Here is a 26,903-nt window from a genome sequence, read left to right on the forward strand (position 1 = left end):
ATAGTATACTATTGTTGCCAACAGAATCAGATACAAGACTACAGATAAAAACAGCATAATTTTATCAAATGCCTTGTTTTCTTCTTACTTTTCCATGTCTCAGGGAGATTAATATGTATATTTTATTTTAAGGATTAATTGAGAGGAAAGCCCTGAACTGTTTTTGGTAAAATGTTTTATTTTTCTGAATTAAAAAGGCTAACATATATCAGGATAAAACATAACAAATCTTAATAAAATGTCAGGGTAAAATTGAAAATCCAGATGTGAAATTTCCCGCAGTACACAATAATAAATAATAAATCAATTTCAAATTCAGTGTAACATTCCAAGTCTATGATCCTAAACACAATTATTTGTGAGGGTACTCTGTTGGACAATTATATCATCACCATGGCTAGCTATATTATTTTCACATATAAAAGCTTACAAAGGATGGAAAGAATTCATGACAAATATGTAATACAAACTTTTTAAAAATGTTTGAGCATAAATCTGTCCCGAGTGAGTTGGAGACCTTAGCTCTAACATAGTTATCCTATTTAGATGTTATCCTATTTAGATGAGGGCTAAGATCTTCAATTTCACTAGTGATTATAAATCCTTAAGTAATGTACAAATTCTATGTTAAGATCATTTTAATGATTAATTTCAAAATATGTTCTAATAAATTGGATTATTATTTTCAGATCCAAATAAAAACAAGATTAAAATGAGTATTGATATATATAATTTAGCTGGAAAAAATATACATAATTTATTTGGAAGAATGTCAATGGAAACCAATAGGATTTAGATACAATTATTCTAGCACATAGCCTTATTGCAGTGTAAATGTTTTAAATTTAATAAAAAGATACCTGATGTTAAATTTTAATACATTTTTCATGAAATTTAGGCATTCTACACATTTTTAGTTTTTGCACCATGTCATCAGTGTAAATGCAATACTAGGAATTAATGAATATAAATTTATTTTTAATAGAAACCAGAGTTTGTCTTAATTTAAGACTGACATTTTAGTTATTCCTCAGAGTGCTTTGTGTTTCTTCCAAACTTTAGTCCTGTGATACTTGTACAGATAATTTTCCAGTAGCAAAACTTGAAATACTATAAAATGTATTTATATACTGGTAATTATTTGTTTTAGAACAGGAACTAAATCCTCCATTCAAAATAACACTGCTTGACAAAACGAATTGTGACAATTCATTGTTCCTGAAGTATTAATGTTAAGATTATTAAAACAGAATTGTTAATTTTAAATCTCAGAATGGATTATGAACAAAATTTGTAAGCCAAGTGCTTATTTTTCTTTCTTATTTTTAATGAAGTCAATCCAGTTCAGCTAACAAATCAATTCTGTATAAAAGATCACCATCAGTCATCAGGTCAACATAAATACCCCCATGAGCTTAACATAAAGAAAACAAAGACCCTTTAATTAAATCATAAATGTATGTGTAGTTTCACCCATGAAACTATTCCAATCCTTGGTCCATGGATCATCACTGGTCCACAGCATGCCAGCAACCAGGCTACGCAAACAAGTGAAGCCTCAGCCACAATTTACAGGCAGCATGCAAACCAATGCCCCCTCTGGTCTGCAGAAAAACCTTTCTCCACCAAGCCCGGGTACCCAAAAGGTTGGGATCCCCTGTTCTAGGAAGTATAGCAGCTAAGAACAAGATTTGGAGGAAGAATTACTAGTTTGAGAAAGCATACTCAATATACTCAAATACTCAAAGTATTTTAAGAAATTGAAATCGAATAAATTGCTTCAAAGGCATATTAGTGAACGTAGTCTGGAAGTCTTCTTTCAGCACATAATTTATAATTCTGGGAATGTCAATCTCAACCAAATGGAAATAAGGTGTGTGGGTGTGGGTGTGGATTTTGTCTATAGTGGCATACCAAAACAAGGGATTGTCATACTAAATTCTATTAATTTATTAATGTTTCACAAAATAGAAATATTTAGTAAATAGGAATTGATTTTAATTACAGCAAGAAAATCCCAAACTCTATCTTATTGTTGGACTAAATTATCAAGCGGGAATCCGCATTATCCACTTCACTCACAATGCTTGGCTAGACGGTATATAAAATATTTAATAGAGTTAATGTATATAAATCACATAATAATGTTAAACGTTTACAATCATTGCAATCATATTACTAACTGTCCAGAGTTGCATGTGGCCCATGGGCCACAGATTGGGCATACCTGCAGTTCATCATTAATAATGCCCATATGTGGCATATAGCCCAACTCAGAACAGGTATTGCAGAACTAGGTGTATCAATTGTCTGACTATGCTAGCTACTGATTTGCACATTTACCAAAGTCTTCTATAGATTTACCAATATACATGAAAAGATGGTTACAAGAGAAAAAGGTGCACATGTAACTGTGGAATGTTCTGTCACCAAACTGGTTCAAGCAGTATTGATGAATTAGATCTTGTTGCCATTTAAATTTCCAATTTTAAACCACAACTTAGCTGCACAGTCAGAGAAAATTCAGTCTTCTTGAATTTAGTCCCTGATTTATATTTTGCTCACTTGCCTGGAACTATCTATGATCTATCTTCTGCAACAATTTTTTTTAAAAAAGGACTCTGTTATTCTAGGTATATGCTGTTACCAATTATCACAGGAAGTCTGCCAGTACCTTTCAGACTGACAAAAGTTATTTAAAAAGGTAAAACATTGTATGAACTGCAGTGCACTTTATCCAGTGCATGGAATGGTTAAAGTGATGTAGGGTTTAATTGGGGATGCGGTACTTTAAAAGGAACTCATAATCTTTCTCACATATAACCTGCATTTCCCTAATCACCCCATCTTCCCCCTACTTTCCTCTGTTCCCTGGCCCCTTTAAGTTCCACATCGAATTACGTATCCCATGCATCAAATGAAAGTGATGCATTCTGCGGCTCAGAATGGCTTATGCCTTTAGATAACATCTGTTAGTAAAAAAAAAATGGGCTACCAGATCTTCCTTTTGGCTATCATAACCACCAGTTGTTCAGTGCTCTTCTCCTACAAAACCTATAGTTATCAGTTATAACTATATGTATCTACTGACCTAACTGGCATTCAGAAGTTATCCATTTGAACTAGAATAGCGGTCACCAACTGGCAAAAATTTTGGTGGGCCGCAGACAAATCTCACTCCCAGAGCACCCCCCCAAAACAATCCAGACTATGCAGAAACACAAGGCTGCGCTGCCCACATGACCCACAGAAACCCTCCCCACCCACTCACTCCTTACCCGGCAAACTTGCCTGCTAAAATTGCTATTTTCCTTTTTCCGACCATCATCTGTTCTACTGTGCTGGGAGATTTAAATTAGCCAGGAAGCAGGAAATGGTTGGATTTCTTGCTTTCTAGCTAGTCTTTAGATCTTTGGCTCTGCTTTTAAGCACAGCCGAACCTCCCTTAGGACTGAAGGTTCTATTATTCAGTGCAGACTCACAGCAAGCAAAGTTTTTTAGTGACAGACTGAGCTAGCCGATGGCAGATAGATAGATCACTGAATGATTCTGTGAGCAACTCAATCTGCCTGCCTGCTTTGCCTGATTTTGGGTAAAAGTTGATCTTTCTTTAAATAAAAAAATCAATATTTACACACATGGTGTGTTGTGAGTTAATTTTGTGAGTTTGCTTGCTAGCAAATTTTATGAGTTTGCTTACAAGCAAATTCTATGAGACTGAGCTAGCCAATGGCAGATAGATAGGTCACTGAATGATTCTGTGAGCAACTTGATCTGCTTGCCTGCTTTTGGGTAAAAGTTGCTCTTTTTTATAAAAAAAATCTATATTTATATATTTATATTTACATACAAGCCATGCCCAGCCAGTCACATGACCTCCAAGCCACACCCACAAATCAGGCCATGCCCACATAATCGTTTAGTGGGATTTAAAATTATGAGTTTGGTGGTCCCTGAGGTCCAAAAGGTTGGCGACCCCTGAACTAGAAGACCTATATTTACGTACATATCTTTGGTCAATGCCAAACTTCAAGTGTATAAGTAGGAGATGGGGAAGCAGAATAAAATATGAAATAAATTATAAATTGTGGCACACCTCCCATGAGCCTCAAGAGAACAGAATTTTGTTCATTTAGCAATGAGCTCAAGAATTCTCAACATCTTCCAGAACATACATCACTTCATCATGACAGATGTAGATTGTATTATAGGCACTTGTATTATAGGCATTTCCACCCTTCTTCAATTTATGTTTGTATAACTAAGGCAATTGCTTCAGCTAAGAAGTATTTACTGTGCCCCTTCTTCCCTAAATGCCAATATTTCAATTAAAAAATAAGCTGCTGGAGGAAGTTAACACTCACAATCCAACACTGTAATATTTTTCAAAACTAAAAAAAAAAAAAAACCCATTTCATATCCAATTAAACTGATCCTGATGTTTCACTTGCTAGTTTACCTATGTGTAGCCCCAAATATACGGAAAAAGACAGAAAACATTATTCCTAGGATTAGATTTGAAAGATCTGAGCTGCAAAATTCTGGGCAACCAGTTGATGATAGCAAAAAATAAGGAATGGTTCCTATTTTTAAAAAAATGTTTTTGAAAATCTCCGCTGTCTGCCATCTAATGGTCACTTTGAGTTTTGCAGCCATGTTTTGGCATTCCCTACTAAATAATTCTGGTCTGACCTGGTGTTAAGAAAGGCAGCTATCATTTTCATTCCTTACAACCAGAGGTGGGATTCAAATTTCTTAACAACCGGTTCTGTGGGCATGGCCTAATTTGTGGGTGTGGCTTGGTAGTCATGTGACTGGTTGGGTGCCACACCCAACCAGTCACGTGACTATCAAGCCACACCCACAAATTGCTGACTGGCATGGCTAGGTGGTCATGTGATGGGGTGGGCGTGGCCAGGTGGTCATATGACTGGGGTGGGTGTAGCTAGGTGGCCATGTTACTGGCAAACCAAATATAAGTGGTCCTCGCTTAACGGCCAATTGCTCAGCAAGTGTTCTAATTTATGACTGACCTCCCCAGATCTACTTGACCTGTTTTTGGTGTTTTGACAAACATACACACACACATACACACACACACACACACACACACACACACACTTATGACCAGTTACAACATCCCACACAGTCTTGTGACCAAGGTTTTCTGTTTTTTGCCAGTTTCCAACAATTCCTTCTGGTTTCTGGTTAAAAATGCCCAGTGGGAAAAATGGACTTGTTTAACAACCAGTGTTCGCTTAATGACCACAAGGTTCACTTAATGATCATGGTGTTTGCCTAACCCAGGGGTCTGCAACCTTAAATACTCAGAGCGCCATTTTTCTATTTTCTTTTAAAAAGGTCTCTCTTTTCTTTCTTTCTTTCTTTCTTTTCTTTCTTTCTTTCTTTTCTTTCTTTCTTTCTCCGCCTCTCTTTCTCATCTCTCTCTCTCTCTTTCTCCCTCTCTGTTTTTCATTTCTCTTTCTCTCATCTATAACTTCTAAGGTTGGAAGCTGTATTTTTACAATCCTATTTCTTTGCAGTTTTTTTCACACACATTTGTGTATCTGTATCCAATACTTTCTTCCTTTCCGCTATGTTTCAAAATGGGCAATGATTTTGTGTGTGTGTGTAGCATGTGTATATGTGTGTTATGTATGTGTATGGACATGTATATATATATTTCACTTTTAATGTGTTCCAGTGTACTCACAGTAAAAAAAATGACAATAAAAGTTATCTTATCCTATCTTCCTTCTTTCCTTCCCAACCCCATTTTCCTCCCCACATCCCATTTTGTGTTGGCTTCCCAGCCAAGTACTTACCAGGTCTGATCCTGTTTAGCTTTCTAAAATCAGCCTACCGAAATAAATACCAGACTAAACTGCCCAATAATTTACCTACCATCACTATCTTGCACCTTGCATTTCAATGTAAACAGTCAATCTGCAGTATTACTAAATTTTGCTAGGCATCTGCTGCATGTTATGCTCTCTTCCTTGATAATCTAGTCGAGAGGTCCCCAAACTTGGCAACTTTAAGACTTGTGGACTTCAACTCCCAGAATTCTACAGCCAGCTAAGTCCACAAGTCTTAAAGTTGTCAAGTTTGGAGACTCCTGACATAGCTCAACCACATGTACATGAAGTACATACAAAGCACTTCCACACCATACAAATGGGTTACAAAGACAAAATGATGAAAAATGGGAGACACTGATTATAGCATAGACAAAAAAAAATCATATATAATTATTGGGTAGGGGATGATAGCAAAAACGTAACATAAACCACTCATGGTTAGAACTTGCTTGCTTGAGTCCCAGCACTTTAGGATTGTGCAGCCATCGGCAACCGTGCAAAGCCATCCAGTCTCTTAGAATTATCCATTCACTTTAGACACACAAACACACACGCCCCTTATCCTTGCATGAAGGCGTCGAGCTCCGAGGGAAGTTCACCAGTTCGTGCCCAGGTAAACTGAAAGTCCTGCAGGGGGTGAGGGATTCAGCAGGAGCGAGGTGGCGATGGCGATTCCGGCAGCATAGGGGCTTCCGGGATAGTTTCCCACCCCACCTCCGCTATCCATGCGGCTGCACATGTGGTGCATCAGGGCTTCCAGGCTCTTCTGCCCCCAGCCGCTGTCAGTTGTCCTGGAGTTGATCAAGGGGTGCCTTGCTGACTGGAGCCTTTGGCAGGGGAGAGGAGAGAACGTTCTCTTCTTTCCTCTCGCTTAGAAGCACAGCCCTAGCCCTGCAGCAGCTTTTCCGTGGCCAGCGGGGGCAGAACACTCTCTCCTCTCGCTGGCAAACACAGCCCCAGCCCCACAGTGGCTTTTATGTGGCCAGCGGAGGCAGGAGAACGCTCTCCCCTCTCCCTGGCAAGCACGACTCCAGCCCCACAGGGGCTTTTCTGTGGCCAGTGGGGGCAGGAGAACGCTCTCTCCTCTCCCTGGCAAGCACGGCCCCAGCCCAGGCAAGCCCTGGGATGGGGCGGGGTGTTTGGAGACAGCGCAGCAGCCTAGGCTGGCCCGGGTTGGGTGTTGACTCGACCGGGGCTTGCTTGTAGGCTCACTCACCCAGGGAGATCAGGGCCATGGTGGAAAGCAGGTAGCAATGGCGGGCAAAGGCAAGTTAGCAATGGCTGGCAAGATGAGGAATAACTGGGCGGGGTGGGGAGTGGCTGGGCAGGAAGGGGCGGAGCCAACCAGGGGCGCGATTTACCGGTTCTCTGAACTGCTCAGACTCATAACATCCGGTTCCATAGAACCGGTCCGAACCGGTAGAAACCCACCCCTGCTTACAACAGCACAACATGTTACCTGCATGATGCAAATGCCACATGGAGGCAAAGCACGCCTTCTTTCCTAGTCCTAGTAATGAAAGATGGCTGTGAGATGCAGATATAAAGAGGAATAACATTGCTTATTGGCAGGAATATCTGCGATCCAGTTGCCATCATTAACTGAATCCCATGATCATTAGACGAGGCAACTTCCAGCCGGCTTTCTACAGCCAAAGTCAGTGTGGGAGCTGGCGAATCCCATGCCTACAGAAAGGTAAGTGCTGCCAGAGAGGATTGGAAAGGTATATAAGAGGCACGGTGCTAACACACAAGTGTGTGCAAAGGAGGTTGCATGAGAGTGCACAAGAGTCGCAGTATGGGTTGCGGAGGTGCAGGTCAGAAAGTGCGGGCAAGAGGCGCAGTGTAGTTCAGGGAGTTCCTCTGGGGCCGCAGTACTGCTCAGGGAGGTACATGGGGGTGAGTGAGTGGATTATATAGTGCAAGTGTAGATGGCTGGGGACGGATGCATGAGTGGAAGAGATTTACTGCAGCTTCCCCAGGAATGGTTGCAAATCATGATCAAGTGATTGTGGGACAATTGGCAACACATTGTTAAGGGAGAACAGGTTGTCAATATCCAGCTCATGATCATGTGACTGTAGCGGTGCTGGGATGGCTAGAACTCTGAAGTCATAACCACCAGTTGTTCAGTGCTATTATAACTTGGAAAATTGTTGACTGAATGGTTATAAGTCAAGGGTATAAACTTTGTTTTGTTTTTGATATCAGCCTGTAGAATGGTAGCACAAAGGTGTGCTGTAACACTTCATTTTTAACCATTCCTTGTGTGAAATTTTAGGAAAAGCACCATTTTTCAAATGAAACTGGACTTCATACAAATTTACATGTGCATTAAAACAGCCTGCACGCCTCTTCTTCTGTTCTCCCTCAACCAACATTGTGCAAATTTAAATTTATTCCTCCAACTAATTGTGTTTTTCTGACTTACAAGTAATCCTCAATTTATGACCAATCACTTAATGACTGTTCAAAGTTTATTACAGGGTCAAAAAGTTACATTCAATTTACCTTTAAAGTTACTATTGCCGCATCACTGCTGTGGCCATATGATTGCATTTTGAGCATTTGGCAACCAGCTCACAATGACAACGGGTTGTAGCACCCTACAGGCACTTTATTACATTTTGCAATGTTTTTGCAGGTTTTTTTTGCAAAAACCATCCAGTTATAACTATGCCATTCACTTAATGAATTGTGTGATTCATTTAATGATCTTCATAAGAATGCTTGCAAAATCAAGTACAGTGTCGTGATGACTTGTGACCACAATGACTTACCCCCAACATTCTGGGCTCAGTTGTGATTGTACATGAAAGACTACCTGTATTTAATTCCTCTACGTTCTGTAATATCTTAGATCATAAAGCATATGTGATTATAACTTGAAATATCATATCTCAAGACTTTTCATATTACAAGAGTAAATTTTAACAGCGAATGCTCCTCAACAGCAAAGTATACGTGCAGAGGAACATTTTAAAAAATCAAATGGAATTTTGGCAGAAGATTCCTTTTTGCATAACATGATGCAGAGTTTCCAGTTGGAAAGTTTGGAAACTCAAGTGACCTCTGAAAAAAGCATATAGTCATACAAATGAATAAAAATAAAGGTATACATTCCCAAATCTTTTGCTCAGTAATACAAACATACAAAATCCTTCTTTCTTCCTTCTTGTCAAAAAATCCTTATCCTCGACAGCATCTTAGGGGAAGTTTGCATTCTGGTTTGTGACAGAAATGCAACTTCCTTATGGTACAATCTCATACTGTTACGGTACTCATACTGTACATTCCCTAAATAAATCACAGGGTGGTCAAAATAAAGCAGCAGACAGACTGCCATGACAAACAGTTATCAATTATATGTTTTTCTGTACCTAAGCATTAAATTAAAAGTAAAAGAATTCTATAAATCAATTGTCTGTTAATTGCAACATACTATTAAAATTAAATGAGGAATTTCCTTACCTTGAGAAATTAAGGAAATGAACGTGTCTAGTGAATAAATAGGGCTGCTCTGCAGTGCTTATATTTTTAATCAATTCCATCTAAAAAGAAAAACAAAAACAAAATTAAGATAAACAATTCCAAAGAGAAGCTCTGAAAAGCTACTTATTTCATTGGGCTTTGACTCATTAGATTGCAGCAAGACTGTCTACCAACAGTAATGGGAAAACATAATTTTTTAAAATATTAAAATATTCAACTTTTTTTCCTGAACTTTTTAATTAAAAAAATATTTTCCTCTTCTCTTATTGGCAGACTTATTAAGTATCAGGCACTAATGCAGAAGCAGCAGAAACAAATCAATCAGCTACCTGAGATTCCCATATATTCATAAAGCATACAAACACAACGATATGTGCACACTTTTCATGTACTTACAAAGACACTACATTAAATTTCATTAAATCAGAGCTAATTTCTCCTGAAACAATAACTTTTCCATTCCTAAATTTCATCAGTGCATTGTGATATAAATAAACATAGCAATTAATAAGCGCCAATGTTTTCATTATTTCATTCAATTCTTTTCACAAATATTATTTGTGTTTAATTTCCATAGAGATTTTGCTTTCAAAAGATAACTTAATTTTAATACCCTTCCTTGCCCCCCTTTTTTTGAAAGCTTGAATTTAAGGGATTTCTGTAACTATGTTCTGCTTAATTTTGCAAAGCCTCAACATTTCTGGAACATACTGTGTTACATCAATCCAAAAGTGTTACAATTAGATATTTGCAAAAGAATTCCAGGCTTTCTTGCCAGGGATTTAGGCTTTAGTCAGTTTATTTTATAAACTGAATACTTATATTGTATATCCAAGTGGTAATTAAAAAAAAAACCTGCACAAGATTGTACTGTATTTTCATTATATCCAGTTGAAATCACAGAATTACACAACTGTGCACAATTGTACAAAGATACTTTTAGTTAGGGGATAAAAATCAATACATGCATCCTGACCATGTATCAGTTATGTGCAAGGTTTGTGACATGTACATGCTCAGGACAGAACTGTGCATTGTTTATTCTTGTGGCACAATGGTCAAAACACACCAAGATTGACCAGTACCGTTTTTACTATTCTCAGAAGAGCTGCATGTGGCATAGGCACAGGGATGGGGTCCGACCAGTATAACTACCAGTATAACTACGTGTGCTCTGCCTCGCACACGCATGCATGAGTCACGCAAGTGCAATTTACGACCTGCTGAGCTGCCCAGACAGCTGAGCAGTGCTGCGTGTAGGTATGCAGTGGTTGGAAAAGCCCTTTTTTCCTGCTTTTTCAACCGCAGCAGTGCTGCACAAAGCAGCTGAGGTTGAAAAAGCAGGAAATAAAGGACAGGTAAGAGCCTGGGCGGGCGAGTGGGCCAAAACAGCAGCAGACATAGAACTGGTTCTATGTCTACTGCTCTTCAGAGCAACTGGTTCTACAGAGGTGGACAGAACCGGTAGAATCCCACCTGTGCATGGGCAAAACCAGTCTATTCCCACTCTATATTAATAAAAAGCATTTTGTGAAAGCCTCAATTGACTAAGTCCATGTTGCTCAACAGAAGTCAACAACTATCAGTCTCTTTGGTGACAACTGTAGCATACGGAGAATTGTGTTTTGGAATGAAATAGGATTACATAATAAAGACCATCAGTTAATGGATTAAATGTGACGATTCCTCATGTAGTCACAAATCCACTGCCAGACAAACTCGTTACCAAAACAAGTGAAAATTATCACTCTCCCTCCTGCTCAAGAAAAATGATTTCTAACCTATTGCATGTGAGAGTAGAAGAAACCATTGCAAGAACGAGAATCTTGGTTTCATTATAAAGAGAGCTTGAAAATCTCTGAAATTTCTTCATTAGTTTCTCTACAGTAAGTCAAGTTAGAGCTTTTGTGATCCTGGAAATTTATATTTCAAATTTCTTGGCTAAACAAACAGAAAAGAAGTGTAAGGAAAACACACAGGTAATCCTCCATTTATGACCATAGTTGTTGATTGAAAGTTATTAATCATAGGATCACTCATAGGATCAGTTCACCCAGTTACAATCATTAAGTATTAATGTGGGTTGTTCAGTTGAACACCAGGGAGACGGTCTAGGCCTCCTGGACATGATAGAGTAAGGAGAGGATACATCCCCCTCACCACACCCAGGAGACCTGGGCCTTCTTCCAGCCTCACAAAAAACATCCACTTACCTTTCAGTTGTTTAGCAGCTGCTGACTATTGAGGCTGCCTTGTTCCATCCTGTGAGCAGGCAGCCATTCTCGCTATTGCTTTAAAGGCTTTTTCTCCAAATAGTGCAATTTGAAGAAGGGCCTTTTAAATGATCAGCAGAATGATAGTGGTTCAATAGCATTTTTGCCAGATTTGAAGTCCATTCCGCCAGCACACAGGAAGATTTTCCCTCCCTGCATGGAGGAAAGGAAAATCCCTCAGCATGCTGGGGAAATGGGCCTAAAACTCAACCTCCCTTCCACCTCCCACCTTTCCTGCTAGCTTCCCCAGTGACTTTCTCGGGAAGCTGGCATAGAAAATTGTGATCACATGTTTGCAAGTTACTAGGAACTGGTTATAAATGTGAACAGGCTGACAAGCGCCAAAGTGCGGTTATGTGATTGCAATGCAAAGTTTTACCATGACCAGCCATAAAGTTCCCATTCTGAGGCCATCATGACTGGTCATAAAAACATTAAATGATGTGTCCTGAGAAATTAAAAGGCAGGGCACAGTAACAGAAATAAAGGGTGATGATCTGACCTTGAACACTGATGCTGATGAATACCTCTAAGGAAGTGAAGATATAAATTTAATTATAAATGAAAGGGCTATAATGCATGTCAGAAGAACAAAAGATGAAACAATGGTGTAATGAACAAAATGAAGGGGAAAAATTATTAAGGACGTGAATGGACACATGGGAATGAGACAAGACACCATTCACACACACACTGACACATACACAAACCCCACTGGTCTATTCAGAAGTCAAAAATGAACGTGACTGGTAACAGCTCTTTTTTTTTTTAGTATCTGCCTACCGAAATGCATGTTTTGAATACATGGTTAAACTTAAGCTTATGCATAAATTCATACACATTGCAAAAGAATGAATATAAAAGAGTGACTGGTTTGATTGTGTAGGATAAACGTCTGAAACGATTAGTCTGATGAGGGTGATGAAAGATTCAGAATGTGGGCCAGATCATTTTTTGGTAGCGCCAAGAATAGATCTTCATGGAGTGGGAAAAGCATGGAAGAAAGACATTGGGGGGAAAATGATAATCTGAATGACTGCAAGAACACAAAATACACACTTCGTATGAAAAAATAATGAAACAATGAATGGAGTAGGTAAGGAAAGAGGATCTGGACAGAATGAAAATAATTATGAGTGCCATAAAACTGTGTCATGTTATGCTAAGGGGAAGTGTGAATAAGGATGCTTTGTGAAATTATGAAGTGAAAGAAGTCATGGATGAGAGGAAAATGCTTATAAAATTATTACTGCAAAAAGAAAGAAAGAAAGAAAGAAGGAAGAAAGGAAGGAAGGAAGGAAGGAAGGAAGGAAGGAAGGAAGGAAGGAAGGAAGGAAAGAAAGAAAGAAAGAAAGAAAGAAAGAAAGAAAGAAAGAAAGAAAGAAAGAAAGAAAGAAAGAAAGAAAGAAAGGATTGTAATTATTCGATGTTTCAAATTATAGAAAGATATGAAGAGGTGTAGAAAATGTTAATGTAAATTAGATGAGCTTTATCTTCTTCTCTTTTTTATGTGATACACTATAATTTCTTTGACTTTAAAAACAGATGAGCATATATTCTATGTATGTTTTAATGTAGGTTATATGGGTATGCATATACTAACAATATACTGCAAAACTTGACCAGAAATCAGCTTTAATTCTTTAAAAAAAATTTTAAGCATTCAATTCAATAAAACTATCATACTTATAACTTCTTTACTTTCACAATACTGTATACAACTTGAAGTCACAGAGAAAAAATAATACACCAACACAGAGTACACTATACCTTAGTATGGATTATACATTAGACTGGGAAGTTATTTCCTAGTAAGTATTTATAACTCAGGGTTATGGAAAACTATTGATTCGTGTTTTTTAAAATATAGCTTTATAAATAATAATTTTTTCTTACTCGAATATATTACAAGTTCAGTAAAAGTATTTTTACTGAAAAAGATTGTATTTTCAGTAATACTCCACTTGGTGGCATTAACAAATGATTCGTAGGAGAATGGTAAAGGCTGCTTATACAAAGATTGAAAATAAAGTCAAATGTTATTCAAATAAAACATAATTTTGTTACTTGGGAATAAAATTATGTTATATTTCAAAGAGAAAGTAAACTAGAAAGAGCTTTAATTTCTTTATATCACAGTTAAGGCTCTTTCCTCTTACATTATTTTGCCAATGCTTGCAATAATATTAGATATGGTGGTGTGTTATTTTAAAAATAAATATGCATCTAAGTAATAACATACAATTTAATGTATCTCTCTGAAAATCACAACATGATGATGTGAGAAAATGTATATATGTTTTATTTATTTTAAACTTGAAGTGTTAAAGCTGGGTGATTTAAACATTGCAATTTTTTTTTGTTATGACTCTTGGCGTTCTGACTGATTTAAAATAAACTCCATTAAATATTATTGTAAGATATACTTCTACAATTTTTTGTTCTCAAATCAGATGTTCCTAAGATAGGTGAACAAATGCCACCTCCTTGTGATCCCATCTTCCTTTCCCTCTGCAAATCAATCTCCACAGAAACATTGCAATGAAAAATGTTATTTCCCTAGCCTCACTGTATAGGAACAAATATTCATGTTCTAATTTCACAGAAGTTCTAACTGGCAGCTGCACCAAAGTCAACCTGTTTTCTTTCAGCATCATATCTACAGTATTGGATTCTCATTGCCTATCAAAGTAGGGAGAGCATTTAGTTGACACAATCTGCCTGATTTCTATACCTAATCCTGATTGTTGTTCCTTACAATCAATCAGGATTAAGTTAATCCTTTGTTACACGGGCATGTACCTGTCTACGTCTTTGTCTATGTGGTAGAAAGAGGTGGTACTAACTGGGAACATGAGATCATGAGAACAATTGCAAAAGCTATGTTTTAAGGCTGTGAGGAAGGGGAACTCACTTCTTTTCAAAAACTGTTCCAATTATTTTTTTTATTTCTTAATATGGTGTTTTGAATGTATTTAGGAATGACCTAATAGTCCAACGTTAATTTATCAGGCTAGAAACTGGGAGAATGCGAGTTCTAGTTCTGTTTTGGTACAAAACCAACTGGGTGATTGGGGACAGTCACTTTCTCAGTCCTAGGAAAGAGACAATGGCAAATCACTTCTGAAAAACCTTGCCAGGAAAACTGCAGGGACGTGTCCATGCAGTTTCCAAGAATTGTTCATGATTAAACGAAAGAAAAAAAAAAGGTGTGTATGCATATGAATCCATATCCTAAATTTAATTAATTGATGTTTACATTTTTAAAATGGAATCCTGTTAAAAATCTGAGTCATTAAAACAGAATTAAACTCAATTTGTCTTTTTTTATGAAATGTGCTGCTGCTGGAAAAGCAATATTGTAGGTTCTTTGGAGTGCTTTTGAATTATTATCCAGATAAGTCAATTCCCCAATCATCTATAATATGCTTATGACCTCAGCCAACTTGCCTCTTCAAATTCCTCTGCTTACTCTTAACTCTGTATATTGTGAATTCCAGATTCACCAATAAGTATACTGCCTTTCATCCCACAAATTCCAAAAGGTCCCAGCCATTACCTTATCAGCATCGTAGACAAATACCAAACAGCCTGAATATATTCTTATCATGTCTAAGTCTGAGGCATATAAAATATTGATACATATAACCTTCTGCTTATAAGGTGCTGAGTATTATTTGTAGTTTGCTAGGAATCACGCAACCTTCTTCTGATGGACAGAAAAGATTTTTAACTAATTATCTGGTAACACTGTATAAGTCTTTTCCATGCATATACGCATGCAGTATGCACACAAAAGAGAATAGAATTTGGAAAAGAAGTTCGAATCAGGAAGCTGACATATTTGACATTAAAAAGATGTTCTTTTTGTGAGAGTATGAATACATACACAGGGGTGTGTGTGTGTGTGTGTGAAAGAGACAGACAAAGAAACAGAGAGACAGAGGAACAGAGAAAGAGAGAGAGAGAAAGAGAGAGAGAGAGAAAGAGAGAGAGAGAGATGTATAACTGCAAAGCTGTTGTGTTCTACCACTTTGATCCAGTATGGATTGATAGATAAATGTTTTTCAATTTCTTAATCTAAGGCAGAGAAGAATGACCAGGCCAGAATCACTCAGATAACCTTTTGCCCAAGGGAGGATTAGAACCTGGGATTTTCCACCCTGATCAAGCATCTTAAACATTGTACCACACTAGTTTTCTGCATCATTCTTTCCAAATATTTCCTGTCATCCATACACCTAATCTTCCCAAAGGCCCAATTAATGTTTTATTTATTTATTTTTCACATTTTTGAACCACCCATCTCCCTCACAGAGGGACTTTTTTTTTTAGTTTCTTTGATATATTTTGTTTGATGTTACAAGTTTTAAACTTCAAGGCTATATCATAAATCATTTTTAAGTACCTATTAGTTACAGGATTTCACTGAACTTCATAATGTGATGTTTGCTTTTAACTTTGATCCCCCAAAACAAGCACAAATGTGCTGAACTTAAACTTTCCAAAGTTAATTTTAGGGTTGCACTCAATGTTTAGCAATCTTGGTTTTCAGGACAAAAAAATGATTTGAGAATAAGACTGAACATTTTCCCAGAAAAATAACCATCTACTTCCAGGCATATTTGCCTTCTCTCACACCTGTTTGGCAAAGCAATTGTAACAGTGCAGTGCTTTGGTGCTATTTTTAATTCAGTTAGAAATGTCTTCAGAGAATGATCTGAGCAAATTTCTGAAAACACAGTGACATCACACTGACACATAACTAAACCCCAGGAAAAGAAATAGCAATAAATGCAAATGCCAGACTGGTTGTCCATGCATACTGTATATTATTAATGTGAAACTAAAGAAAGCTTATTCAAAATGTTTCTTGAATAATGGACATTTAATCTAGAATCCAACTGTATATTCCATCAATGAAAGCAATTTCCTCTGACAGAACAGAAATTATTTTTTCTTCCATCAGCAGTTCCATTTCCTACTCTCAAAAAGTGCTTTGGAAAATCCACTCTCTGAAAACAAATTGGTTTGCTTGTACATGAAAAACTGCACCTATGGATGCTAACCAAAAATATCTAAAGTATTACTGGATTCCATTCATATATATTATTCCATTCATGAAGCTAATTTCCATCAAAATGCCTGACGGCAGAACATATTTCAGTAACAGCATTAACCAGGATAAATATTTGAGTGAGATACACTCTCTCTTTCTATTTACTCTATTTCTGTCTTTAACATAGTATAATGCATTTTAAAATTTCATCATTGAAATGGACTTGCTACGAATTTCCCAAAGCACCAAAAATCAAGACAAGAAAAAATGGATGGACACTAATCAAGGAGAGAAGCAACGTGGAATTAAGAAAAAACTTCCTAACTATGAGAACAATAAACCAGTGGAACAGCTTGCCTTCAGAAGTTGTAGGTGCTTCATCACGGGAGGTTTCTAAGAAAAGACTGGACAGCCATTTGTCTGAAATGTTATAAAGTCTTCTTCTTGAGCAGGAGTTGGAGTAGAAGACTTCTAAGGTCCCTTCCAACTCTATTCTTACTTTCATATATTCTGAACATAAAAACGGAAAAAATAAGCAGATGACTTACCTGTTCATTCTTCGTAAGCCTAGTTTTATTATGAATATCCGAAGTAACTAAATTGAACCCATGCCTCTCGGACAGAATTCTTAACAGCAAAACCACAGTCCGGCTCCCACATTTTCCAACTCTGTTGTAGACCACCTGGCTTGGGAATGGAAGGACCTAAGCAGAAAAGATTAAAAAAAATGTTATTTGGAAATATTTAATTGCCAAAAATGTTTTTGTTTTGACTTGAGACTGAAATTTTGAAAATGAGTACTTCAAGGTGCAAAGAAATCCAAAAGTTTGAAATATTAAAAAAGCAGAAAGTATTTATTATTTCTCATTGTAGAATAATACTCTTGGATTATTATATCAAAGATGGAAATTATCCTGTGGCATCATAATACTAGCAAAAGTATTCTGAAGAAAGGCTCTAGTGCACAGATTATTTATGTCACAATTGTTTAATAATAGATTGCTATCATACTCTTCTTTTCTCCTTCAGTGTGCTAAAGATAAAATTAAATTTCCATTACTTAGTCTGATTGCACTTTTCAATTAACAGAGGACTTTTATCTGCATATTCCCTCTTTGTAATTTAAGACAGAATATTGAATACATATTTATGTTTTATTTCTTGTAAATCTAAGGTCTAAAAATGTCACAAACCATTTAGGATTATATCCCTTTCTAGGAAATTATCCAAAGAACAAGAACGAATAATCCTTGGTGAGACAGAATACTAATTATGTCTTGACTATGATGAATTGGTGAACTAATATTAATCCAAGAACCTCAAATAGTAAACACATGCATTTCTTATTTGGACGACTGTATTAAGTAATGACTTGTTGAATAAGGTTTCATATCTGTTTACATATCTCCAAGTATAAACATTATAATGGATTCATACACATATTCGGCTCTCAATGACTAAACATTAACCACAAATATACATAAATAGGTTAAACTTAATAAAGCTAGACAGGTATTGTTTGAAGTAATCTTCTGTGCTTATTCAGTAAACCAGTAAATATATTTCCATATTTGCATTTCACTTTAAAATCAAATTAAGGCAGTTTCTACCAAGCAAACAGAACAAAATAACAGTGTTGGAAGGGACTTTTGAGGTAGTCTAGTCCAACCCCTTGCTCAGGCAGGAAACCCTACACCATTTCAGATAAATGGTTGTCCAATCTCTTCTTAAAAACTTCCAGTGTTGCAGCATTCACAACTTCTGGAGGCAAGTTGTTCCACGGATTAATTGTTCTGTCAGGAAATTTCTCCTTAGTTCCTAGTTGATTCTCTCTTCAATTAGTTTCCATCCGTTGCTCTTGTCCTGCCCTCAGGTGCTCTGGAGAATAGCGTGACTCCCTCTTCTTTGTGGCAGCCCCTGAGATATTGGAACACTGCTATCACATCTCCCCTAGTCCTTCTTTTCATTAAACTAGACATACCCAATTCCAGCAACCATTCTTTATATTTTAGACTCCAGTCCCCTAATCATATTTGTTGCTTTTCTCTGCACTTTTTCTAGATTCTCAACATCTTTTTTACACTGTGGCAACCAAAACTGGATGCAGTATTCTAAGTGAGATCTTACCAAGGCATTATAAAGTGGTTTTAATACTTCACACATTAACTTATCCATGCATTAAGACTTCTCTCTCTCTGTTAATGCACGGATAAGTTAATAAGGTCTTTTTTCACAGAAAGCTGGAAAATCATAGCTTTCATTTACTATTCAATTTATTTGTTAATATGAGTTATTTCAGCTCAATTTTGTTCACTGCTTGAGACTAAAGGTCACATGGCTATATTTGATTTTCATCTTTGAGAGTAGTAACAGAAAATATTTACTCATGGATATTACTTATTCATGTATAATTGTATATTTTAAAATGCTCTGATGGTAAGCAAGGTATGTTCAGGCAATTCTTGATTTATGATCACAATAAAACCTGGAATTTTAGTCGTATGATGTTGTGATCATAAGTTGAGGAACCATGTGACTGGGACTCAATTTTACAACTGTTTTTAGAACAATCGTAAAGTGAATTACAATGGTCACTATGCAAATCTATTCTTCCAAGTTGACATTTTTTGCCAGAAAATAGCAAAAACTGGAAAAAAACATGGCAATTTGTGATCACATAACCATGGAACATTGCAACTAGACATAAATACAAGCCAGTTACCAAGTCCCTGAAATGCAATCATATGTCTTTGGAAAGGGGGGAGCAATTGTAACTTTGAGGTTGAGCTGTAAGTAAGTTTTTTTTGAACTCTGTCATAACTTTGAATAGTCATAAAACAACAAGTCATAAGCTGAGATCTACCTGTACTATAAATATTGGTTCTGGCAAAATAGAAAAAATTCTCTGAAATTGTGAATGGTATATGACCTAGAAGTGTTACATACAGCCTGAAAGACAAAAATGCATGGATCTAGACCATGAATCTAATCTGGATCAGACCATGAATCTAATCTGGTTTTGTTGGATATTTTCCATTCTGGCAATGTTAAGTACCTGAATGCAGTTTATGGAATTTCTTCAACCCAGAGGTTCAACATATCCATTCATATCAATATCAAAGTCTCCACCTGGTTTTGAAACGATGCCAACTGGCGGGTGCCAGTTGGGAAGGAAATTCCATTAATGAAATGCCACCCCAGAAAAAAAAAATCTACCCCTTAAAGATGTCCACCTCAGTTTTGATGAAAGGACCTGGAGAAAGGTTTTTATTTTAAAATCCAGGTAAGGCGCATGAGAAAGTGCTCCTTCAGGTAATCTTGCCCTAAGCTGCTTAGGGATTTAAAAAAAACCTGAATTTTGAATTAGTCTGGAAATGAATGGCAGTCAGTATAATGGCAAAGGACTGGCATAATATATTCATAATGGCCAGTTCTATTAAGCTGCTATTTTTTGAACTTTCCAAATCTTTTTCAAAGGAGCCCCATTCACAATGCATTACAATAATCTAGCTGAATGCATTAGGATTACTACAATGATAAGATAAATAAGGATCAGTATGCATTAAGATTACTACCATGTTAAGATAAATAAGGATGAGTAGTTTTTAATGTGAATGTAACTATTAACATTATAGTAAGAGATGTATATCAAATATGAATATGCGCATAAGATATATGTACCCAGACGACACACTGTTGAATTGAAAAATGGATATGTTGCAAAATAATTTTAAATTTTAATTTAAAAAAAATCTAGTTGAGATGATATCAGAGAGTAATTGTAAGGCTAACTATTGTAATGCTGCTTGTCCAGTGGTTTCAAATTTTTTTACTACCAGTTCTGTGGGCGTGGTTGGTGGGTGTGGCAGGGGAAAGATACTGTAAAATCTCCAGTCAGAGGTGGTATTTGTTGATTCTCTGAACTACTCAAAATTTCTGCTACCGGTTGTCCAGAACTAGTCAGAACCTGCTGAATATCATCTCTGTGTCTATCTCTATCCAAGTAAGATCACAGTAAGTTAGCAATGCCTTGATAAAAGGCATTAGGTGCCAATGAAGCCACCTGGACTTCTATTAACAGTGGTGATCCAGGAGCATCTTCAAAGTGCAAATCTGCTCCTTAGAGAAAGTGAGGGTCTCTACAGGACAGGTAGAGCAACACTCAGCTGTCCAGATCCATCACTCTTGAAAAATATCCCAGTCTTGTTTGGATTGTTGTAGACTTATTTTCTGTACAAGAGGGGGAGTATCTTTATTTTCTTATTGCATTATTTCACCTGGTTGAAATGCTTTTGCACGTTTTAAGTTAAAGCGTTCTCAAGTTTTAAAAATAAACGGTATGAACTTTCAAGAAATGAACTGTGAAGTTTAAATACTGCTCCATTAATCAGAGGTGCTATTCAACCGGTTCACACCTATTCAGGCGAATCGGTAGCGGTTATTTGGCATGGGTCACCGAACCGGTGACCATGCCCCAAATCCAGTCGCCCAGTCACTCACTTGCAATCGTTCTCCTAGCTTTCCGTCCCCCGTGTCCTCTTTCTCCCTGGGGAAATGGAAGAAAGGCATGGACACTGCAAGTATCACTTTCCCCATGTGAGTTAAAGTGTGGGGAGTGAGAAAGAGTGCGGTCTGACAGAGGGGGTGGGCACTTTTGCAATGTAAAAGAAATGCATTTTGGAAGCAGGTCTTTTAAAAACTTCTCCAAGGATTCCCTATGGACGCTGCAAGTATTGCTTTCCCCTTGTGAATTCAAGTGCTGGAGTGAAAAGGAGTGTGATCTGACAGAGGGGGCTGGGGGAATCCACTCAAGTCTTGGAGAAATTTAAAGGAGCTGCTTCCAAAATGCTTGTCTGTTAAGTGCTCTGTGTGTGTGTATGTGTGTGTATGAGAGAGAAAGAAAAAAGAAAGCAAGAAAGCAAGAAAGCAAGAAAGAAAAAAAGAAAGAAAGAAAGAAAGGAAAAGAAAGATGGGAGAAAGAAAGAAAAAAATAGGGAGAGAGAGAGAGATAAAACTCTGCTATTATTTTTAATTGTTCCATTATTTATCATGTGTTAATATTTTACACTGTCCCTATACCTAGAGTGATTTTTCTGCCTTTCTTTTGCCCAGGGCTACCACATATTTTTCAGGGTTTACATGCACTCAATGTCAATAGTCCAGAGCATAAAATACACATGTGTTTAACAAGAGTTGAAAGGGACCTTGGAGGTCTTCTAGTCCAACCCCCAGCTGAGGCAAGAAAACTGAGGATGCCAAACTCTGAGTAGAAATCCTGGGAAAGGTGTCAGAATAATACTTAGAAGGGACCTTGGGGTGAACCCTATACCATTTCAGAGAAATGGCTGTCCAGTCTTTTCTTAAAAACTTCCAGTGATTGAACACCCAGAACTTCTGGAGACAGGCAGTTCCACTGGTGAATTGTTCTCACTGTCAGGAAGTTTCTCCTTAGTTTTAGGTTGCTTTTCTCTGTTCAGTTTCCATCCATTGCTTCTTGTTTGCCTCTTGGTGCTTTGGAAAATTCACCCCACCTTACTTTGTGGCAGCCCCTTAAAAGCCTGTTGCCTATATCACACTCTTGGACAAAGCATGTGAGCCATTTCCTCCTTTCAGTGGTCCATGAAAGTACATCTATAGTATGCAGATAATAAAGTTAAAAAAGGTGAACAACATTTTTACAGAACTATAGATAAGTTGAGACTGGGTGACAAGGAATGGAGGGGAGGGGCAAGGTGAGGCACCCCTTGATGTGAGTGACATTGAGTTGGTCATGCCCACCCAGTCACATGACCACCAAGCCATGCCCACCCAGTCACATGACCACAAGCCACACCTACCAAATAAGCCATGCCCACAAAACCGGTAGTAAAAATTTTTGAATTCCACCACTGCCATTAATAATATATACTTTATAGTAATGTAAACAAAATTAAACAGATTAAATTTAAATGTATTTATTGCTAAATATACTTTACATTATATTCAAGCTGGAACAGCGCCAAAGGTGCTTTTTTCAAAAGGCAACTGGATTTTGTTAGTTGTTTTTTTTTTTGAAAATATTTCACTTCTCATCCAAGAAACGTCTTCATTTCTGAACTGAAGAAATTCCTGCAGTGAAATGTTTTCAAAGGAAAAAACACAAGAAAGTTCAGTTGCCTTTTGAAAAAAAGCACCTTTGGGACATGACCTGTATAGTTGAGAATCTCCATAGACAAGCAGGAACAAGAACATAGAGTTGCACTTAGGTTCAGTGCTCCTTGATGGGGCTGCTTGTTTATCCTTACATTTAAATTCAGTGAAATAGGTTAATCTTAACTATTTATCACAGAAATGCTGTGGTGCTTTTGTAAAACCTGAAAGGCCCTAGAATAATGTTTATTTGAACCCACTTTCTTATCACTTTATCTTACACCAATGTACTTTTTTAATGTCCCCTTGGTCAGTAGTCCAACAAAGTATGTGGAAAAGCTAAAATACTGGGAGGGGGAAACCAAAACATTGAAATAAGCACAGAGAAGAGGGGATCAACCTACTCCCCAAAGTTTCCATCCATTGCTACTTGAACCTGAAGGCAGTTCAAGAAGCAATCGATGGAAACTAATCAAGGAAAGATCCAACTTAGAAGTAAACAGAAATCTGAACAATTAATCAGTGGAACAACTTGCCTCCAGAAGTTGTGAATGCTCCAACACTGGAGGTTTTTTAAGAAGAGATTGGACAACATTTTTCTGAAATGGTATAAGGTTTCTTGCTTGAGCAGAGGTTGGCCTAGAAGGTCCTTTCCAACTCTGTTATTTTCTTGAGATTCTAAATTAAGTATTATGCTTTTCTGCTTTGAATGTGAAGTGATGGTTGCAAATATTGAAGCAAACCATAGATGAGACTAGGTCAAATGACCCCACGGTTATGTCTCTCCATCCTGTAAAATTTCTGTCTCTCAATTCTCTCAGCCAGCCACTTGAGGTCAAGTAGCTTATTAAGAGCCAGAATTACACTGCACTGAGCACACTGCCTTGACAACCGTCCAGTCTTGGCTTCTTCACCTACTTCTAAACTTGTACAGATGTTTATTGACCTCTTTAAGCTTTCCCCAAAGACTTTACCATTGCAACAAAATGCTTCATCAGATGAAACTCCCTTGTACTCAAGGATGCAGATTTCCTCCCAAGTTTGCCTACTTTTATATTTCTGGCTAACTCACCCCAATCAATTGAACTACGAGGGTAGGGAAGGCTCCCATTTTAAAATAAAAATACACAAATATGTATCTGTATATAGAACAGATATTTAAACCTACTATATTTGTAGGAAATAAATGATTGTCCAAGAAGCTTCTTCAGTTCTGAAGTAAAACAAAAATATTCCTCTTCATTTGTAATATAGCTATTGCAAAATCACTGGCCTGAGATTCAGTTGGGGAGCCTCAAAGGGATTTTGATGATAATTAGACGTTTAAGATTTATGGGCCAACAAGGTTCAACAAGAACCAAATCTCAGGCCAGTGATTTTTGTAACAGCTTTATTACAAATGAAGAGGAACATTTTCTTTCTTCAGAGCTGAAGAAGCTTCTTGGATGAGAAGCGAAATGTCTTCAAAGAAAAACCAAAAAATCCAGTTGCTTCTTGAAAAAGCACCTTTGGGACAAGCATAGATGACTGAAAATCTCCATAGAAATAAATGATTATTTTTATTCAAGAGTGTGGGTAAATGAACAGTAATTAAGAAGAGGACATGAGCCATTTGAGCTAGCTGGCAAGGAAAACCCAACTTACTTTTAGGTTTCAAAGGTGAATTAATTTAAAATTTGAGCATTTAAATTACTTTGAATTTCAAACCTTAAATGACCATAACCTTGGCTGACCAACTAAATGAAATAGTTTGAAAAAGGGAGCCAATATTAGATTTATTTTTTTATATTAAAAGCTTTATTCAATAACAGGAAACAATTATGCAAGCAAATTCTCATACTCTCTGCTCATGGGAACAGTAGAAAAGATAATCCAGGCACAGCACACTTTGTAGGCTAAGTTGAATGTTGCTCAAAGATTAGATACTGCTGGTGTGATGACCCGGGGCATGGCACAAAGGCAACACAGTCAAATAAGCAAGAAGAGTTTATTATCTCTCTAACTTTGCCCCCAATGTCCAGGTTACTTTGGCTGGAGAAAAACTCTCCCAGGAACAGCCTTTAACTGGAGAAAATTCAGTCCAAAACAAGGTACGTACAGACTGTAATTAAAAATCCAAACAAACCAAGCTGCAGTAATTAACTTGACAGGGCAGAAGGACTTTCAGACTTTAAAACATGGCAAAACTCACAGAGTTGGGAAGATGCCAGGAACACAGATAAGCCATGATGATACCAGATGAATTCACGATTTGGTTCTAACAGCTTGCTGTGCGCAGCTTCGCTTTTTAAACACTGTATTCCCAGCTGCAGCTAATGAAGGGAATCAGGGCCCTTTTTTCCCCCATAAGCCATGCAACTCACATTGCTCCCTTCCCTGCGTGCCCTAGGATGAAGATGGGGTGGACCTGGGTCTTCCTCTGAATTCCTTCTCCCTTGCTCTACCTCTCCCCTGCTCTGCCCAGCATGACTTTGCCCTTCCTCAGTTTCTTCCACAGCCAATGGAGCCATACTCCCACTCCCTGTCAGCTGTTCAGCCTCCTCCTCTAAATCAGATTCCAACAGGGGCATGACAGCTGGCAATTTTATAAGAATAGAAAAATACCGTTGAAAATTACTATCCTCAAATATTCAATTACCAAGAAGACTAAATATTCATAACACTTTCTAGTTGCATTCCTCTAGCAAAACTAACTGCAAATGACCCAGGATATCACAGCACAAGACCAAGGATACCACAGCAATAAATCTCACAAGGTCATCACACAACCCATTACCCAAGCTGTTACTACACAGGAGGCTAATGGAAAAGAGATCAAAACATAAATGACCCAGGAGTTACAACGCAGGACCCAGGATACCAGAACAAAAGAATTCGCAAGCCCATCACACAACCCATTACCCAAGTCGTTAAAACATGAGAGGCTAATGGAAAAAAGATCACTACAAAACAAACAACCCAGGAGATTACAGCACAAGATCCAGGATATCTCCACAACAAAACTCACAAGGCCATCACACAGCCCATTATACCAACATCAACTCCATCAACCAATCAAGGGGCAGCAGCGCAGCCAACCAGCCCAGCACACCAGCCCCCACCACCAGTATTTATAGAGAGACGGCAGCTCCGATCACACACTGCTTGCACTGGCACGAAGCCGCAAGCACCAGCCTGAGGATGGCGAGTGGGATCTTGCTGAAATGTCGCCAAGATACACTTAATCTTACACAGGAAAAGACCCAAACACACCTAGACCTATACACACACACACACACACATACACACACACATTTCATACCACATAGACATATAATCAAAACCTATGAAATCAGCAGAGAGAAAATAAAAGACAATGATTCATAAAATAAAATATAACTAAATATAAGATCAGGACTCTAATATAAGTTATAATTAAATAGAAAAATGAGCAAGGTAAAACCAATTAAAGAAAATTGATCTTTTCTCATCAAGCCAGGAAATTAAAAATTCTGTATAGTTTACTCAGCTTCTAGAAGCAATATTTCTTGAACTGAATTAATTTGTTCTTCATTTGTTAAAACATTCTTGTTATGACATTCAGTATATGGGTCTCCAAAATTTTAAAAATGCCAAAATTTACAGGTTAATGGTCAAACTGGTTGTTTTGAATAACCAGGTTTTAGCACAAAATAAAATATTCTGAAATCAGAAAGGTACACATTTCTTGGTTTCTACCAGACTCCAAAATCCCTAACTAATTTTTTATTAGTGGCAAGAAAACTAAGATCCATCTTCCTTTATTATGTTTGCTTTGATAAGAATTTACACACACACACACACACACACACACACACACCCTTCTATTTTATTTTATGAATTGCGCTTTATTTTCTTTCTGTTGATCTGTGTAGTTATCTAGAATTGAGATAGTCCAAATAGAGTTTTCACTTGATTCTTACATTGTTACAAACTGAGAAAAAGAGTATAAAGTGAGACCAATATTGGAAATATATTATGGCAATATGTTATTATTACTATTTAGAACACATGTAAGATTTTTAATGATTGTTCTTTTATTTATGATACTTCTTCTATTGGCACAAACTC

The 26,903-nt window shown here is 37.3% G+C and overlaps 1 protein-coding gene across 1 annotated transcript in view; it reads right to left on the reverse strand.

Moving 5' to 3' along the window:
• Positions 1-26,903, reverse strand: part of UST (uronyl 2-sulfotransferase) — a 110,909-nt gene that overhangs the window by 43,629 nt on the left and 40,377 nt on the right. The window contains exons 3-4 of the mRNA XM_026705406.2: positions 17,234-17,389; positions 9,333-9,412 (exon numbers count right to left, since the gene is read on the reverse strand). Of these exons, the coding sequence (XP_026561191.1) occupies positions 9,333-9,412; positions 17,234-17,389 (236 nt within the window). The remainder of the gene's footprint in view (positions 1-9,332; positions 9,413-17,233; positions 17,390-26,903) is intronic.

This window comes from Pseudonaja textilis, chromosome 1 (assembly GCF_049901715.1).
Source record: "Pseudonaja textilis isolate UNSWEBS1 chromosome 1, rPseTex1.2, whole genome shotgun sequence".
Taxonomy (NCBI): Eukaryota; Metazoa; Chordata; class Lepidosauria; order Squamata; family Elapidae; genus Pseudonaja; species Pseudonaja textilis.